The 17,500-nt window shown below is 49.8% G+C and overlaps 1 protein-coding gene across 1 annotated transcript in view; it reads left to right on the top strand.

Moving 5' to 3' along the window:
• Positions 1-17,500, top strand: part of igsf3 (immunoglobulin superfamily, member 3) — a gene marked incomplete at its 5' end in the record, with an annotated part of 128,687 nt that overhangs the window by 78,025 nt on the left and 33,162 nt on the right. Inside the window, 2 exons of the mRNA XM_083639447.1 lie at positions 2,711-3,130; positions 11,711-12,097. Of these exons, the coding sequence (XP_083495573.1) occupies positions 2,711-3,130; positions 11,711-12,097 (807 nt within the window). The remainder of the gene's footprint in view (positions 1-2,710; positions 3,131-11,710; positions 12,098-17,500) is intronic.

Genomic DNA, 17,500 nt, shown 5'->3' with positions numbered 1-17,500 from the left:
GAACGAGGAAATGGGTGTGGGCGTGGATCAACTCAGCTGTTCATAAGGTGATTGGCTAGCGCACCTCTTTCGCGTGGACGCGCGCCTGTGCACGAGCGAAAAACGTGCGCGTGCACAGGCAGATCCCAGGTCCACTTACCTAGTAAAAAACCAGCGTCGTAGTATCAGTTAACTAGATAGCTTTGATCCTGTTCAGTCAAACCAGATCAAAGGGACTTATCGCGGATCTGTTAAACTAGTTTCGTAGTACAGGGCTCTGAGGCCTGTACTACGAAGCTAGTTTAATGCCTTATCCGAGTAAGTTTGAGTTTAAACCTGGTTTAGCCGTACTACAAAGCAAGTTAACTTTCAATCACCATGGCAACTGACGCTGCAAAGCTAACCTGGTCGCGACCAGGTTAGCTTCAGAGGATAAGATCAAAATCCATGAGAGACCCATATAATCGGCTCTCTGGAGTCACTCACCATTCATAAGATCGCCATATGAAAAATAGATTGCAGTCAACTGAGAATAGAACAAGCAAAACATTCGTGGCTCTGTAGGCTACATAATTAAATTAAGCCTACTTACCACTTTATGTCTTAACAGCTCAACGATGCGTGGAGAAATCACTATTAATCACCGCTGCGCATATCATGAACGGACCCTCAAATGGAGTGAGGGTGATATTCTCCTACATGCCAGAAAAGCCTATACATATAATATACTGTAGATATGGGATAAATATGGGATAGCCCCAATACTAAATATGCAGGCTATTCTTGCATCTTTCAGCTGGAACTGTGTCCTGTAGGCTGTATGCCAATATATGAGCAAAAATAGGCTAGTTTTTATCAATGATAACTATGCCCGCATCGTCTCAATTCAGTTCAGCAGTTTTCTCTTTTATAGTAGGCTATTAGGCTTTATACTAGGCTATTTTATATATGAATTATTCGATCAGTGCAACCACACACATGAGTGATAGAGATCATTATTCATTGAGCATGCGTTTCTAAATCTATGGTCTAAATAGGCTTACAGATTGTGGAAATGTATAGACTGAGATTACACATTTACATTTGTTGCTGCTGTATCAATGCAGCTGTATCAGACAGAAATCGCTGATCAAAGTAAATCAAATGACTGATGTGAATACAAGCTGCTGCTTTAGACAGCCCTTCAGCAGACTATCCAACGCGGATTTTCATTCTGACATTAAATCGCGGATACATTAAATATCCGCTAAAACTCTGATCATGCACTGCGCTTTCATTGAACGAGGAAATGGGTGTGGAAATGGGTGTGGGCGTGGATCAACTCAGCTGTTCATAATGTGATTGGCTAGCGCACCTCTTTCGCGTGGACGCGCGCCTGTGCACGAGCGAAAAACGTGTGCGTGCACAGGCAGATCCCAGCTTTAGTTATCGACTAGAAAACCAGCGTCGTAGTATCCTTAAACTAGATAGCTTTGATCCTGTTCAGTCAAACCAGATCAAAGTGACAGATCGCGGGTCTGTTAAGACAGCTTCGTAGTACAGGGTACTGCTCTCGTCATCGGCCTATCAGAACACAGCAGATGACACCTGCTCTCGTCATCGGCCTATCATAACACAGCAGATGACACCTGCTCTCGTCATCGGCCTATCGTAACACAGCAGATGACACCTGCTCTCGTCATCGGCCTATCATAACACAGCAGATGACACCTGCTCTCGTCATCGGCCTATCATAACACAGCAGATGACACCTGCTCTAGTCATCAGCCTATCATCAGAGTATCACATTTTTAGTATTGATACTTATCGATACTATCGGTACCTGTTGCAAATGAGTATTCTATCCGTTTCAAATCTTTAGTATTGACTTTTATCAATACTATCGATGCTTTTTGACAACCCTAGACGTGAGTGTGGAGCAGGTCTGTTTGTTGTAGCAGCCTAATAAATAATAGCTTGGGCCTGAGAGACGTGTTGCCGACAATCACATTGTGACATCATGTGAAAGTCGTGTATGGAAGAGGAAATAGAGATAAAAGCATGGTTGCTTTAATATTTATCTCCCACTCTGTAGTAAATCAGATTTATGAAGCACTTCGAACAGCAGAATGCCCTTTTATTTTCACTCCCATCACTGCAGGCATACATACACCCAAACAGTCCACTTGACTCTGGGCCATCCACCTCTGCCTCTAGTCTCGTCTAACTGCTTTTCATTTCAGGCATTTTAGCATAGACCCATTGACTGAGATGACACTTTGCTGTTGCAGAGATTGGAAAAGCAGCATAATGGATTCTCACATACAGTATCAACATTTATTTTTGGTTCATGGCCCTCCATCCAATTTCATGTAAATTCAACGCAAATTCATATTTAATATCCACAGAATACTCCTCCACTCATGTAGTAAATCTATATTTGATTTGATTGCACTTGCAACATTGTGTTTGTCTTTTAGTTACCTTTCCTACTTCTTTATCTCTGTATATTGATCTGACCGCTACACTGCATACAGACACTAAGACAAATTCCTCGTATGTAACTTGCATACTGTGGCAATAAAAGTGATTCTGATTCTAATCCAGATTCATTTTTGGCCCTTCAACGGCAACAATTTGGGCACCTCTGCCTGCTCTAGGCCGTCTGCTGTCCTTAACCACCCTCACATCTCCTTTTGTCAATGAGGTCTTCATTCTTCTCTCTTCCCCCTCTCTGTCTCTGTCTCTGCAGTCATCGCAGACTCGCTGACCGTGGCGGCTCCAGCCCAGACGCTGTCCAAGGTGGAGGGCGACACACTGCAGCTGCCCTGCGAGGTGTCCCGCACCACCCTGCAGCACACTCACCTGTCGGTGGGCTGGTACCTGCGCTCCCCCGAGGATGCGGACGCGCCCCCTCAGGAGCTGCTCACCTTGTCCAGGGACTTTGTGCTGCGCTCCGGCGGACCGTACCGACAGAGGATGGCCGCGGGGGACCTGAGGCTGGACAAAACCAGCGCCACCTCCTACAGGCTGACCATTCACAAGCTGCAGCCGGTGGACCAGGGCTTGCTTTACTGCCAGGCTGCAGAGTGGATTCAGGACCCAGACGGCAGCTGGTTCGCCATGACCCGCAAGCAGGGCGACAAGACCCAGCTGCGCATTCAGCCCACTGGTGAGTGGAGGGGGGGGGGGGGGGGGGGGGGGGGGGGGGGAAGAGAGAGGAGGGGCTTGAGAGATACTCAAGACGCTGCTCTTGTCCACTCTTAGTCCCCCCTATCCTTTTCAGAGACACACATTAGGGATGTAACGATACATCGTGAGACGGTTAGAAATCAATACAAATGTGTGAACATTCAAATTGGTGAGATGAAAAATGGATCACAATGCTCGCCCCTCCAACTTTGCATTCATTGCAAAGTGTGTGTTTTGCAGTTATACCCTACCTCAGAAAGACAAGGGGATTCTTTAATTTGATGAAGATAAGATTTGCGGGAAAAACAATATTTAGTGTTTCTTGTCTCAGAAATAATTAAAGGAATCTTTTTCAGTCGTAATTTGTATGCAATCTCATTTTACATAAAAAAAAATCATGAGAAAATCCTATTGTGAACCCAGTATCGTGAATCATATCGAATTCAAATTGTGAGTTGAGTGTTTTGTTACATCCCTAACACACATGCATGCCTATGGGCCGGCCTCCCCTGATTGCTGATCAGTATCTCTCACTAAGCTCATTAGTGCACTAAAAGGGCTTAAACCTAAACAGACTCCCCCACTCCTGTGTTTGTGCCTGTTAAGGGCTTAAACCTCCACAGACTCCCCACTCCTCTGTTTGTGCCTGTTAAGGGCTTAAACCTCCACAGACTCCCCCACTCCTGTGTGTGTGCCTGTTAAGGGCTTAAACCTCCACAGACTCCCCCACTCCTGTGTTTGTGCCTGTTAAGGGCTTAAACCTCCACAGACTCCCCCACTCCTCTGTGTGTGCCTGTTAAGGGCTTAAACCTCCACAGACTCCCCCACTCCTGTGTGTGTGCCTGTTAAGGGCTTAAACCTCCACAGACTCCCCCACTCCTGTGTTTGTGCCTGTTAAGGGCTTAAACCTCCACAGACTCCCCCATGCCTGTGTTTGTGCCTGTTAAGGGCTTAAACCTCCACAGACTCCCCCACTCCTGTGTTTGTGCCTGTTAAGGGCTTAAACCTCCACAGACTCCCCCACTTCTGTGTTTGTGCCTGTTAAGGGCTTAAACCTCCACAGACTCCCCCACGCCTGTGTTTGTGCCTGTTAAGGGCTTAAACCTCCACAGACTCCCCACGCCTGTGTTTGTGCCTGTTAAGGGCTTAAACCTCCACAGACTCCCCCACTCCTGTGTTTGTGCCTGTTAAGGGCTTAAACCTCCACAGACTCCCCCACTCCTGTGTTTGTGCCTGTTAAGGGCTTAAACCTCCACAGACTCCCCCACTCCTGTGTGTGTGCCTGTTAAGGGCTTAAACCTCCACAGACTCCCCCACTCCTGTGTTTGTGCCTGTTAAGGGCTTAAACCTCCACAGACTCCCCCACTCCTGTGTTTGTGCCTGTTAAGGGCTTAAACCTCCACAGACTCCCCCACTCCTGTGTTTGTGCCTGTTTGATGGGCATCATTAGCCGCACATCCAAGCATGATTTGAGCAGCTCCACACAGTGTGGGAGTCTACTGCTACAGGCTTCCATATGCGTCGCTGCCTCAGGCAACACGCGCCCCCCAGAGGTCAGAAGCCAAAAATGGGTAATTTCCTCAATGCGGACGTGACGCTCCTCGCCGTCAATTACACCAGTCTCGTTTGTGCTTGAGTGCAGGAGTGAGCGGGAGCAAGCGTGCCATGTTTGGAGCCTGACCGTGTGTTTGCGGACAAAGGAGGAAGAGGAAGGAAGGGGGCGGGGTCAAGTCAGTGATGGGGGTGATGGATGGATGGATGGAAAAAGTGAGAGAAACAGAGAGAGTGTGTCAGGCTGCGTGATAGAAACAGAGAGAGTGTGTCAGGCTGCGTGATAGGGGAGATTGTCTCATGATAATGATCTGGCAATAAGCTGTCAACTTCTAAACCCGATGGACTAGAAACAAGGAGAGATTCATAACTTCTCACAGACTTCCTTTCACATGCATAACCCCCCACCACCACCAGCGTCACCCTCACCCCCCCCCCGCCCCACTCTACCCCCGCCCCACTCTACCCCACTGTCCCGCACGTACTAAAAAAGAATCTCTTGCTTCCAAGAAGGGCTATGATCTCTGATAAACTGCTTCGACATTAGCTCAATTACCAAGGCGACACTCGCCCGCGAGTGTCTTCTGCCAGTAAATCTTTTCAAAGTGGAACCGTTTTGCCTTTCTCCATTAAGCATCGGAGCCGCTCTGGACCCATAGAACTTGATGGGGCCCCAGATAGATAGTGTTGGATGGATGAGGAGGAGGAGGAGGAGGAGTGGAGGAACCAGGATGTCAGATGAGCTCCAGCTCCAGCAGGGAGGAGACGACACGACACGAGCTCCCCTCTCTGTACCCGCCGTCGCCTCGTCCTCTCCTCCCATCTAGAATGGATGGAAGTGTTGTTGCGTGACAAAGGGAATTCAGCAGAGTTGTGCTATGGCTATGGTGTGTGTGTGTGTGTGTCTGTGTGTGTGTGTGTGTGTGTGTGTGTGTGTGTGTGTGCGTGTGTGTGTGTGCACGTGTGTGTGTGTGTGTGTGTCTGCATTCTCATTTATTTCTCTGTCCTTTTATTATACTGCTCCTGGCCTGCCCCAGGAGGAAAGGACAAAGCCAGGATGGGTTAAATGCAGAGGACAAATTTCACCGGCCACCGTCAGCATGTGTGTGTTGTGGCCCTCCGTGCATGTGTTGTAGTGTGTTGTGTGACAATAAAAGACGGGCTGCCGTCTGAAAATCGTTTTTTTTTTTTTTTTTTTTATAGGAGCACAGCATTTACTGTACCTTCGGCCATGTACTAGTAAACATGTACATTTGATGTTGCACCTGTGTGCGTGCACTGCATATGTGAGAGAGAGAGAGAGAGAGAGATACTGCTTTTAGATGAAAAAGCCTGCTTATACTGTAGGTGTTTTTTCATGCAGATAAACAGTGCATTAAACGCTAAAAATAGGCCATTGACGCAGCGTCGAATGCCTGTGACGCAGCATGCATCATGCTTTTGTGACATGGTGGAACGTGACGTCACCAAAGCGCCGGGAAACAGGGTTGAACACACAGTCAAACGCAGGAGATCCGAAAGCAACATGGAAACCCGTGAGCAGTTTACGGCGGTACTTCTTGTGTCACTGTCTTCTTTGCGGTGTTGCGTCTTGCACAATACGAAAAACAAAAACACCCGTCGTCGTTCCCAAACAATTCCCGTCAGAAAGTACTGACGCGTCAAACAGTAGCAACGCGCCGGAAAAGGGGCGTAAAATAGCGTTTTTCCACCGCGGGTGCTATTCATATCACCTCCCGATCGGAGCCGATCCCATAAAATGCCGTGCCTACTGCTGCCGTCATTTGAGCCGTTAGTGAATTGCCCCTCTCTAACTTTGAGACTGATGAAGAAGCCGGTTTTGTGTGTGTGTGTGTGTGTGTGTGTGTGTGTGTGTGTGTGTGTGTGTGTGTGTGTGTGTGGATATTAGTGGGGGTTTGCCCTATCTAAAAGGGGCGAGAGAGAGAGAGATGGGGGGGAGAGAAAGGGGAAACAGTAAGGAAGCAGCTCCTTCATTAGGTCGTAGTATACGAGATGGATTGGATCTTGAGACAGGCCCATCACCAGCTAATCATCCAGACAGAGAGACGGCTCATGGACAGAATCCTAATGTACCTTCACTCTCTGTTTTCCACCATCTCTCTCTCTCTCTCTCTCTCTCTCTCTCTCTGTCTCTCTCTCTCTCTCTCTCTCTCTCTGTCTCTCTCTCTCTCTCTCTCTCTCTCTCTCTCATCTTCTGTAGTCAGCTCACTCACTGCATCCTATTTCAGCTCCCTCACCTGGTCTCTCTCCCACTCTCTCACTCTGCCGTTTGCGCTCAGTGCTTGCTTTCATTCATACATTTATTTGTTTATGTATGTATGTTTGTTTGTATACATGTATGTACTGTATGTATGTATGTATGTATGTTTGTATACATGTATGTGTCCTTATACACTAACATGTGCGGGACCTGTGAAGCCCCACCCACCCCCCCCCCCCCCCCCCCCCCTCCCCGAGGTCTCTGCGTCCTCGGCTGAACTCCTCGGTCCTAATCGAATCAAAACGCGTCACGGCTCATTCACACCGCCTTTGCAATTACATACATGCATACACACACACACACACACACACACACACACACACACACGCTCGCGCGTGCGCACGCACACACACACACATACGTCCCATTCATAATTATGTCATAACACAACATCTTTCTGTGCTGCTGCTTCATTGAAAATGTTGCAAGCAATTTAATCTTTGTTTCTGCAATTATGATGATGCCCGTGTGCGTATTAGATTTCTTGCATGTTGTATGTAGCATGTTGTTGCATGTTGTTCTGTTAGTCTAAGGCTTTTTCCAGCATGCAGGCTTGTGATCTTTGTAGTGTTAAACAATACTGTGTGTACTAATGTGTATGTGTATGTGTGTGTGTGTGTGTGTGTGTGTGTGTGCGCGTGTGTGTGTGTGTGCGCGTGTGTGTGTGTGTGTGCAAACAATACCCCCCCGCCCCCCATTCCCCAGCATAATGAGCTCTACACACCATGGGCAGGCTTTGAACTTTTCCACATGAGTGTTTCTCAGGAAGTCTGTTTAAAGTCTTGATAATTACCGCCGGAGGCGAGCAGCACCTCACTGCGAGGCAAAGCAAACGTCTGATACCACGTAGTGTGCTTATCGTCTGGAAATTAATACTGTAAATAAACGTGCACGTGCACGCGCACACCTACACACACACACACACACACACACACACACAAGCGCAGACAAACAAGACGGGCTTTGGCCGAGCGAAAGAGCCGGCACGGGCGATGTTTATTGTGTCTATTCTGTGTCAAAGCGTGCGAGAGGAGAAGAGAGCGCACGTCTTCGTGTCAGATTGCTGAAGAGAATTTTAATTAGATGTGTGTTTTATTGCAGAGGTGAAACCAAGAGCGAGCGAGAGAGGGAGAGAGAGCAGAGTGGGCTGAAAGATCAGCGTTTTACCGCGGAGCTGCACTCCATGACCTCAACCTTCTCTCTCTTCCTATCTCTCTCTCTTTCTATCTCTCTCTCTCTCTGCCTGTTTTCTCTCTCTCTCTTTATCGTGCAGGTTCAGCATTTCAGACTGTGGATATTGAGGGGACGTAGTGTTATGCATTTAAATTCTACTCCATATTCAAACATCCGTCTCTGCCTTTGACAAGCGAACAAAAACAATTTGTTTTGAGAGTGCAACATCACCTTGTTGAACAGATCTCCTCCCTCACACCCACCCTCTCCTCGTTCTGCTGCCTCTATCTACTCATTCCAGGAATATTTTTCTGTGTGTGTGTGTGCGTGTGTGTGTGTGTGTGTGTGTGTGTGTGTGTATATATGTGTGTCCTTCACATATCTCAAGAACCGTTTGTCCAATTGATTGGCGGATGTGTTGCTGGGGACGCGAGGACGTGCAGTGTCGGATTTGGTCCAATTCGGACACAGGACACATGTAAATATGAATAGATTTAGCGGCAGGGTGAACAGCACTCGATGCAGCAGCAGGGTTAGGGTTAGCGGTGGGGTGAACAGCACTCGATGCAGCAGCAGGGTTAGGGTTAGCGGTGGGGTGAACAGCGCCTGATGCAGCAGCAGGGTTAGGGTTAGCGGTGGGGTGAACAGCACTCGATGCAGCAGCAGGGTTAGGGTTAGAGGTGGGGTGAACAGCACTCGATGCAGCAGCAGGGTTAGGGTTAGCGGTGGGGTGAACAGCACTCGATGCAGCAGCAGGGTTAGCGGTGGGGTGAACAGCACTCGATGCAGCAGCAGGGTTAGGGTTAGCGGTGGGGTGAACAGCGCCTGATGCAGCAGCAGGGTTAGGGTTAGCGACGGGGTGAACAGCACTCGATGCAGCAGCAGGGTTAGGGTTAGCGGTGGGGGGAACAGCGCCTGATGCAGCAGCAGGGTTAGGGTTAGCGGTGGGGTGAACAGCACTCGATGCAGCAGCAGGGTTAGGGTTAGCGACGGGGTGAACAGCACTCGATGCAGCAGCAGGGTTAGGGTTAGCGACGGGGTGAACAGCGCCTGATGCAGCAGCAGGGTTAGGGTTAGCGGTGGGGTGAACAGCGCTCGATGCAGCAGCAGGGTTAGGGTTAGCGACGGGGTGAACAGCGCCTGATGCAGCAGCAGGGTTAGGGTTAGCGGTGGGGTGAACAGCACTCGATGCAGCAGCAGGGTTAGGGTTAGCGACGGGGTGAACAGCGCCTGATGCAGCAGCAGGGTTAGGGTTAGCGGTGGGGTGAACAGCGCTCGATGCAGCAGCAGGGTTAGGGTTAGCGGTGGGGTGAACAGCACTCGATGCAGCAGCAGGGTTAGGGTTAGCGACGGGGTGAACAGCGCTCGATGCAGCAGCAGGGTTAGGGTTAGCGACGGGGTGAACAGCACTCGATGCAGCAGCAGGGTTAGGGTTAGCGGTGGGGTGAACAGCGCCTGATGCAGCAGCAGGGTTAGGGTTAGCGACGGGGTGAACAGCACTCGATGCAGCAGCAGGGTTAGGGTTAGCGACGGGGTGAACAGCGCCTGATGCAGCAGCAGGGTTAGGGTTAGCGACGGGGTGAACAGCGCCTGATGCAGCAGCAGGGTTAGGGTTAGCGACGGGGTGAACAGCGCTCGATGCAGCAGCAGGGTTAGGGTTAGCGACGGGGTGAACAGCGCCTGATGCAGCAGCAGGGTTAGGGTTAGCGGTGGGGTGAACAGCGCTTGATGCAGCAGCAGGGTTAGGGTTAGCGGTGGGGTGAACAGCACTCGATGCAGCAGCAGGGTTAGGGTTAGCGACGGGGTGAACAGCGCTCGATGCAGCAGCAGGGTTAGGGTTAGCGACGGGGTGAACAGCGCCTGATGCAGCAGCAGGGTTAGGGTTAGCGGTGGGGTGAACAGCGCTCGATGCAGCAGCAGGGTTAGGGTTAGCGACGGGGTGAACAGCACTCGATGCAGCAGCAGGGTTAGGGTTAGCGGTGGGGTGAACAGCACTCGATGCAGCAGCAGGGTTAGGGTTAGCGACGGGGTGAACAGCGCTCGATGCAGCAGCAGGGTTAGGGTTAGCGACGGGGTGAACAGCGCCTGATGCAGCAGCAGGGTTAGGGTTAGCGGTGGGGTGAACAGCGCCTGATGCAGCAGCAGGGTTAGGGTTAGCGACGGGGTGAACAGCACTCGATGCAGCAGCAGGGTTAGGGTTAGCGACGGGGTGAACAGCGCCTGATGCAGCAGCAGGGTTAGGGTTAGCGGTGGGGTGAACAGCGCCTGATGCAGCAGCAGGGTTAGGGTTAGCGACGGGGTGAACAGCACTCGATGCAGCAGCAGGGTTAGGGTTAGCGACGGGGTGAACAGCGCCTGATGCAGCAGCAGGGTTAGGGTTAGCGGTGGGGTGAACAGCGCCTGATGCAGCAGCAGGGTTAGGGTTAGCGACGGGGTGAACAGCACTCGATGCAGCAGCAGGGTTAGGGTTAGCGACGGGGTAAACAGCGCCTGATGCAGCAGCAGGGTTAGGGTTAGAGGTGGGGTAAACAGCGCCTGATGCAGCAGCAGGGTTAGGGTTAGCGATGGGGTGAACAGCGCCTGATGCAGCAGCAGGGTTAGGGTTAGCGATGGGGTGAACAGCGCCTGATGCAGCAGCAGGGTTAGGGTTAGCGATGGGGTGAACAGCGCTCGATGCAGCAGCAGGGTTAGGGTTAGCGGTGGGGTGAACAGCGCCTGATGCAGCAGCAGGGTTAGGGTTAGCGACGGGGTGAACAGCGCTCGATGCAGCAGCAGGGTTAGGGTTAGCGACGGGGTGAACAGCGCTCGATGCAGCAGCAGGGTTAGGGTTAGCGACGGGGTGAACAGCGCCTGATGCAGCAGCAGGGTTAGGGTTAGCGGTGGGGTGAACAGCGCCTGATGCAGCAGCAGGGTTAGGGTTAGAGGTGGGGTAAACAGCACTGGATGCAGCAGCAGGGTTAGGGTTAGCGGTGGGGTGAACAGCGCCTGATGCAGCAGCAGGGTTAGGGTTAGAGGTGGGGTAAACAGCACTGGATGCAGCAGCAGGGTTAGGGTTAGAGGTGGGGTAAACAGCACTGGATGCAGCAGCAGGGTTAGGGTTAGCGGTGGGGTGAACAGCGCCTGATGCAGCAGCAGGGTTAGGGTTAGAGGTGGGGTAAACAGCACTCGATGCAGCAGCAGGGGAGCGGCGGGGTGAATCTGTCATCAGATTGCAATCTGCAATCTGTTAATGCCAGGTTTAAATGGTCTCTTTGTCACTCGCTGTCTATGCCAGTGCCCACGTGCAGCTGCAGACTGATTGGCCAACCCGCTGGAGAGAAATGGATTCAGACGGACGCACAGACAGACCGTTTTCCTCCTTCTATAGTAGGGTAGCAACATTGTGGCATTCAAAAGGGATTTGCCATTTCATGTTTTTTGTCACTAATGAGTTTTCCTGTTTCCAGTCTTAACACATGACTTGCTTCTGTTTCCCGCAGTCTCCTGACGACATCCCTGATGACTCGACCAAACATGCCTTTAAGCTCATTCTCTTCCCGCCACCTGTTTCCTCAGATCGGGACTTCAGCATCCAGGTGAGCACGGAGCGGCGGTCCTTCACGGCCGGTGAGCCGCTGGAGCTTCGCTGCACCATCGAGGCCCAGAATGTCCCCGAGCGCTTCTTCTCGGTGTCGTGGGTCTTCAGCAGCTCGCCGGTGGCCGTGGTGGGCCCCAGCGCCGTGCCCGTCCTGGGACCGGACTATGTGGCCCGCGAGGCGGCCGGTCACATGACCGTGCGCAAAGAGAGCGCCAACGTGCACCTGCTCAAGCTGCAGCGCCTGCGCCCCGGGGACGCCGGCAAATACATCTGCCGCGTGACGGAGCGCGAGAAGACGCCCACGGGAGACTTCATCGACCGCAGCAAGAGGTCCCGCAACGTTCAGATCACAGTCCAGCCGCTCAGTGAGTCATCATCTATTTACTGTACAGTACAATACATGGCTCCTGGCTTAGCTGTGCTCTGTCTATTACGCTCAGGCCTTTTGATAATGATCGTTTTTATCTTTGTGTCAGGCGATATGCAATGCCATGCTGCATGCTCCCCCCCTCCCTCTCTCTCTGTGTCTCTGTGTCTCTCGCTCTCTCTCTCTCTCTCTCTGTGTCTGTCTCTCTCACTCTCTCTCGCTCTCTCTCGCTCTCTCTCTGTGTCTGTCTCTCTCGCTCTCTCCAATGTGCTCTATCACAGAGTAGTCTGGGGCCAAAAGCTTGACATCTCAGCTCATCCGGTAAAAAGCACAAATGGCAATTGCAGATCCAGCAGATATGGAAATTGTCTGTGCTCCACAAAACAACAACAATTCTGCTCTTCTCAAAACAGGGGCATCATAGTAAATACATGCAATGTGAGTTATCTACCGGTAGCTATGTAGCTAATACACAACAATAAAATGAACTAAAACCATATAATTTCATCGTTCTAAGGAGGAATGATAACACTGTAGCACAAACAGGCGGAGATCCGCCGGATGTGGGGCGGGTCTTAGACAGGAAGAGCGAGCAGCCAGTAACAGGATGTGGGGCGGGTCTTATACCCCGTTCAAGACAACTCGGACCGCCGGAAAAAATGGGTTCCGACCTGTAAAAAGTGAATTTAACGGTCGTCCAGGCCAGAATTACAGCTCGGAAATTCGGGTATCATCCAGAGCTCCGGTTTCTCCGAGTTGACGTCACAGCCACATCAAAATGGCTACTTGCATCGTTAATGATAATCACAGAATTATTATAAAGACGTTTGTTGACATTTTAACACACAAGTTGAGTTCTTAATTATGTAATGTTAACGTTTCATATGTGTTTGTATCATCTGTGTTTCGCTCTGTGTGAAATTCAGCATTCAGCATGTTCGGTTAGCATTGTTCGCTAGTAGGTAGCTACCATGCTAACGCGGGTTGCTATAGCAACAGTTTGGGCTTTCCCCCCGAGCGGGAGGTGCAGCGTGAACGCAAATCTGTCCAGGGCGGAGGTTCCGTGTTGAAACCTCCGGCGGGCCAAGTTGTCATGAATGCGGTGTTAGACAGGAAGAGCGAGCAGCCAAGTAAACAGGCTCTTCTCCTTTGAGAGAGACCCTGGTGACGTGAGGTTAATCACAGAGAACTGCACTGGTTTGCTGTGAGTAAGAGGGGGATGCATAATGCTAGTCTTATTCCTGGTGTATGTTCTGTTTGAGTGTTGCTAACAGTAATGTAGCATTATGCTACACTTATTCCTGATGTATGTTCTGTTTGAGTGTTGCTAACAGTAATGTAGCATTGTGCTACACTTATTCTTGATGTATGTTCTGTTTGAGTGTTGCTAACAGTAATGTAGCATTATGCTACACTTATTCTTGATGTATGTTCTGTTTGAGTGTTGCTAACAGTAATGTAGCATTGTGCTACACTTATTCCTGATGTATGTTCTGTTTGAGTGTTGCTAACAGTAATGTAGCATTATGCTACACTTATTCCTGGTGTATGTTCTGTTTGAGTGTTGCTAACAGTAATGTAGCATTATGCTACACTTATTCCTGATGTATGTTCTGTTTGAGTGTTGCTAACAGTAATGTAGCATTGTGCTACACTTATTCCTGATGTATGTTCTGTTTGAGTGTTGCTAACAGTAATGTAGCATTATGCTACACTTATTCCTGATGTATGTTCTGTTTGAGTGTTGCTAACAGTAATGTAGCATTATGCTACACTTATTCCTGATGTATGTTCTGTTTGAGTGTTGCTAACAGTAATGTAGCATTATGCTACACTTATTCCTGATGTATGTTCTGTTTGAGTGTTGCTAACAGTAATGTAGCATTGTGCTACACTTATTCTTGATGTATGTTCTGTTTGAGTGTTGCTAACAGTAATGTAGCATTGTGCTACACTTATTCCTGATGTATGTTCTGTTTGAGTGTTGCTAACAGTAATGTAGCATTATGCTACACTTATTCCTGATGTATGTTCTGTTTGAGTGTTGCTAACAGTAATGTAGCATTGTGCTACACTTATTCTTGATGTATGTTCTGTTTGAGTGTTGCTAACAGTAATGTAGCATTATGCTCCTTCCCATTCCCTTGGCATGAAGTCGGGGCTGTAACACTATAGCGGGGTAATGGAGAGCTGAAGAGAGGCCAGGCTCAAGGAGGCTGAGCTAACAGCCATGAAATGAGAGCATGGAGACAGCGAGAAGCAGAGAAGGGGCCATGCGTCTCCAGGGCCCTCTAAGTGGATCCCCAGGCTAAATTAATGTGTTCTGCTGGGGCAAAGCTGCCTCAGCTGGGCTGTGTGGGGCTGGCCAATGGGGCCGGCAGCTGATGGATGTAAATTTCCAGGAGAGCCTTCCAAACCTTGCCCACAGGCCCTCTCTGTCACTGAGATGTTCCTTATCCTTTGTCCACAGCAGCAGCAGCAGTGACGAGCCTCTCCACCAGTCTCTGGGTCCTTGGCTTCAGCCACTCTTCTCTCTGTATCTCCATTTCTCTCTGCGTTGCACCAGAGTGCGTATAGCCACTAGCCAGCTGCTACCAGCGTAATGAAACAAAACAACTATGGAGTAGCATCCCCCAATAAAACAGCATAACGCACCCTGACCACTATACTCCCCCCTGCTAAATCAGCCCCAAACAATGGCCCCAGGTCTGCGGTCATCTCCAGGGAACCTCTCTGTATGGGAGGTTTTGTTTTTGCCAACAAAAGACATTAATGTCCCATAAAGGATGTTTATAGTGTTTACACAGGATAATAGCCATGGTTACTTCATGGAAGGCAGCAGTAGGGAGTCAGGTGGTAATCATGTACAAACTGTCCTCTCTCTCTCTCTCTCTCTCTCTCTCTCTCTCTCTCGTTCTCCTTCAGATTCACACACGCACACACAAGTACATGTGCTGCATCATATAATTGGGTAACAGGGTAATAGGGGGTGACAGGGGTTAAGGTTGACGAGTCAGGCAGAGGGAGGCAGAGGGAGGCAGAGGGAGGCAGAGGTAACAGAAAAGGAAGGACGCATGTAAACACTTCTGACAATCAGTCTTAATGGATGAGTTTACCTTTGCAACTGGGGGGGGAGAGAGGGGGGGGAGATGACATGCCACACTGACTAGAGTGCCAAAGTCACACCCTCTTCCGGGTTCGGCATGGGGCCTAAAGGCCTAAACATGGTCGTCCGTCCGCCTCGAATTGGAGCCGTCTCGCCGTCTGGCGGCGCCAGCGAGCCCTACATGCTCGGACGCCACTACGCCCTCCCTCCTCCCACCCTCCCTCCTCCTCTGGAAGCTCCGTGTGAAAATGGCGGAGATTGTGTGCCAGGCAGCCTGAATGAAATTGAATGTAACGTTCCCAATTCTATGTATTAAATTCTAAAAAACGACCCTCAACATTTGGGAAGGCTAAGCCACACAACTAGTTCGTTATAATCTAACGTTATGCTTTGAAAGGCGACTTTACGACGATGAGCCAAGGCAACGGCCAGTCACAACTCTCGTGCAGCTGACGTCACGCACGTATCGTCGGCGCTGAGTCACATTTTCGAGCAGCCCCCATCAGCCGACGGCGCCCCCTCCCCGTAGGACGGCGCTCCACCCGCCGTCGTACGGGGAGGGCGGGGCGAGGCTCTGACGGACGACCATGTTTAGGCCTTAAGGCAAGGGGGTTCCCAACCTTTTTTTGCTTGTGACCCCACATAGACGTCTCAAAAATCTAGGGACCCCAGATGCAGAATGCCGCCCTATTATAGTAGTAAGATTGTAATTGTTCAAGTGACATCACTGGTGACATCATCACTGATGACATCACCGATGATGTCACTCATGACGTGCTCGAGTGACATCAATTGTGACTTTAATTATAAAAAAAGAATTTTTGTCTTTAATCTCAGAATTCTGACTTTAAACTCAGAATGCTGACTTTTCCCCTCTCAGAATTCTGACTCAAACTCAGAACTCAAATAAATTCCTCACATGTGACCCTTCGTAAAATCCTTATCCACCTTATTTCTAGCTGCCGTGATGCCTTACGTGAAATATGGGTGCTTCTTCCGGTGTAATTCACCCCCCCCCCCCCCCCCCCCTTACGTTGCTGACACAGACACAACACACTGTATGTAGCCCGTAGCACGTCCAGCTTGGCAAAAATCCCGTCGATAAATATCCCGAGTTGTTCAAAGAGCAACAGAAATAGCGGATGTGATAGATAACATTATTACATTCCCTCAAATAAGTCGTCAAACGAGTGTTATTTATTGTGACAAGCAACTATTTTTTCCCAGCGTCGTTTTAACGAGGAAATGCGCCAGCTACAACAATCAGTCACCGGACCTTGCACCCATAATTATTTTACAGCGGGGCATTAAAAAATAAAGTGGATAAGAAGAGTTTTACTGGGACAAACCAATCGATTCAGCTGTATTCAGAATCACGAGAGACCACAGAACATTTCACTCAGACCAACCCCCCCCCCCCCCCCGAGTGAAATGTACTATGGACTCTCCTGATTCTGAATACAGCTGAATCACTTGGTTTGTCCAAGTAAAACTCTTTATAAGGATTTTACGAAACGTCTATGGAAAAATGAATGGGGAATTCACTTTCTTTGGCCCCATGGGAAATCTCGTGATGGCGAGACTTTGGCAGTCTATCTCCCTCAGAGAGATAAAAAGGGGGGAGAGAAATGGAGTGAGAGAGAGACGGAATGGAGAGAAAATCCACTAGTTAAGAAGTTGTGCCAGAATACTTTGTCAACGGAAAAAAGTGCCAAATCAAAAGGTAACGAGAAGGAAGGGAAGGGGAAAATGAGGGGGAAAGGCAAGTTGTACAGACCCCATCTTAGGAGAGGGAGGATGTATCTGCATGTATTTAACTGCCTACATAACCATCGTCTTCTCCTCTTCACATGCCAGCATGAAGCAAAGTGCTCAAATGCATTATGTGGCAGGAACAAGAGAGAGAGAGAGAGAGAGAGAGAGAGAGAGAGAGAGAGAGAGAGAGAGAGAGAGAGAGAGAGAGAGAGAGAGAGAGAGAGAGAGAGAGAGAGAGAGAGAGAGAGGAAGAAGACTAGGATGAAGGCCTTTCCTTTTGTTCACTTGAGTGTGAACCAAGTACCGAGGAGCCTTATTCCATATTCACAGAGAGCTCGTCCTTATTAGGAGCGCTGCTGAGCGGAGAGGGAAACCAGCCCAGCTTGGCCCGAGGGGGGAGGAACTGAGGGGAGACCCTTCAACACATCCCTCTGAGACCCAACCGCTAGCCCCACAGGGGCTAAAGCAGGGCTTAGAGCAGCATGACGTTAGAAAGGCATGCTAGCCCTAAAGGGGCTTTAGGCCCCGTAGAGCACCATG

Source organism: Poromitra crassiceps, assembly GCF_964638095.1.
Source record: "Poromitra crassiceps genome assembly, chromosome: 6".
NCBI lineage: Eukaryota > Metazoa > Chordata > Actinopteri > Beryciformes > Melamphaidae > Poromitra > Poromitra crassiceps.
Note: the sequence above shows the minus strand (reverse complement) of the source record. Positions and strands in the feature narration are given on the sequence as shown.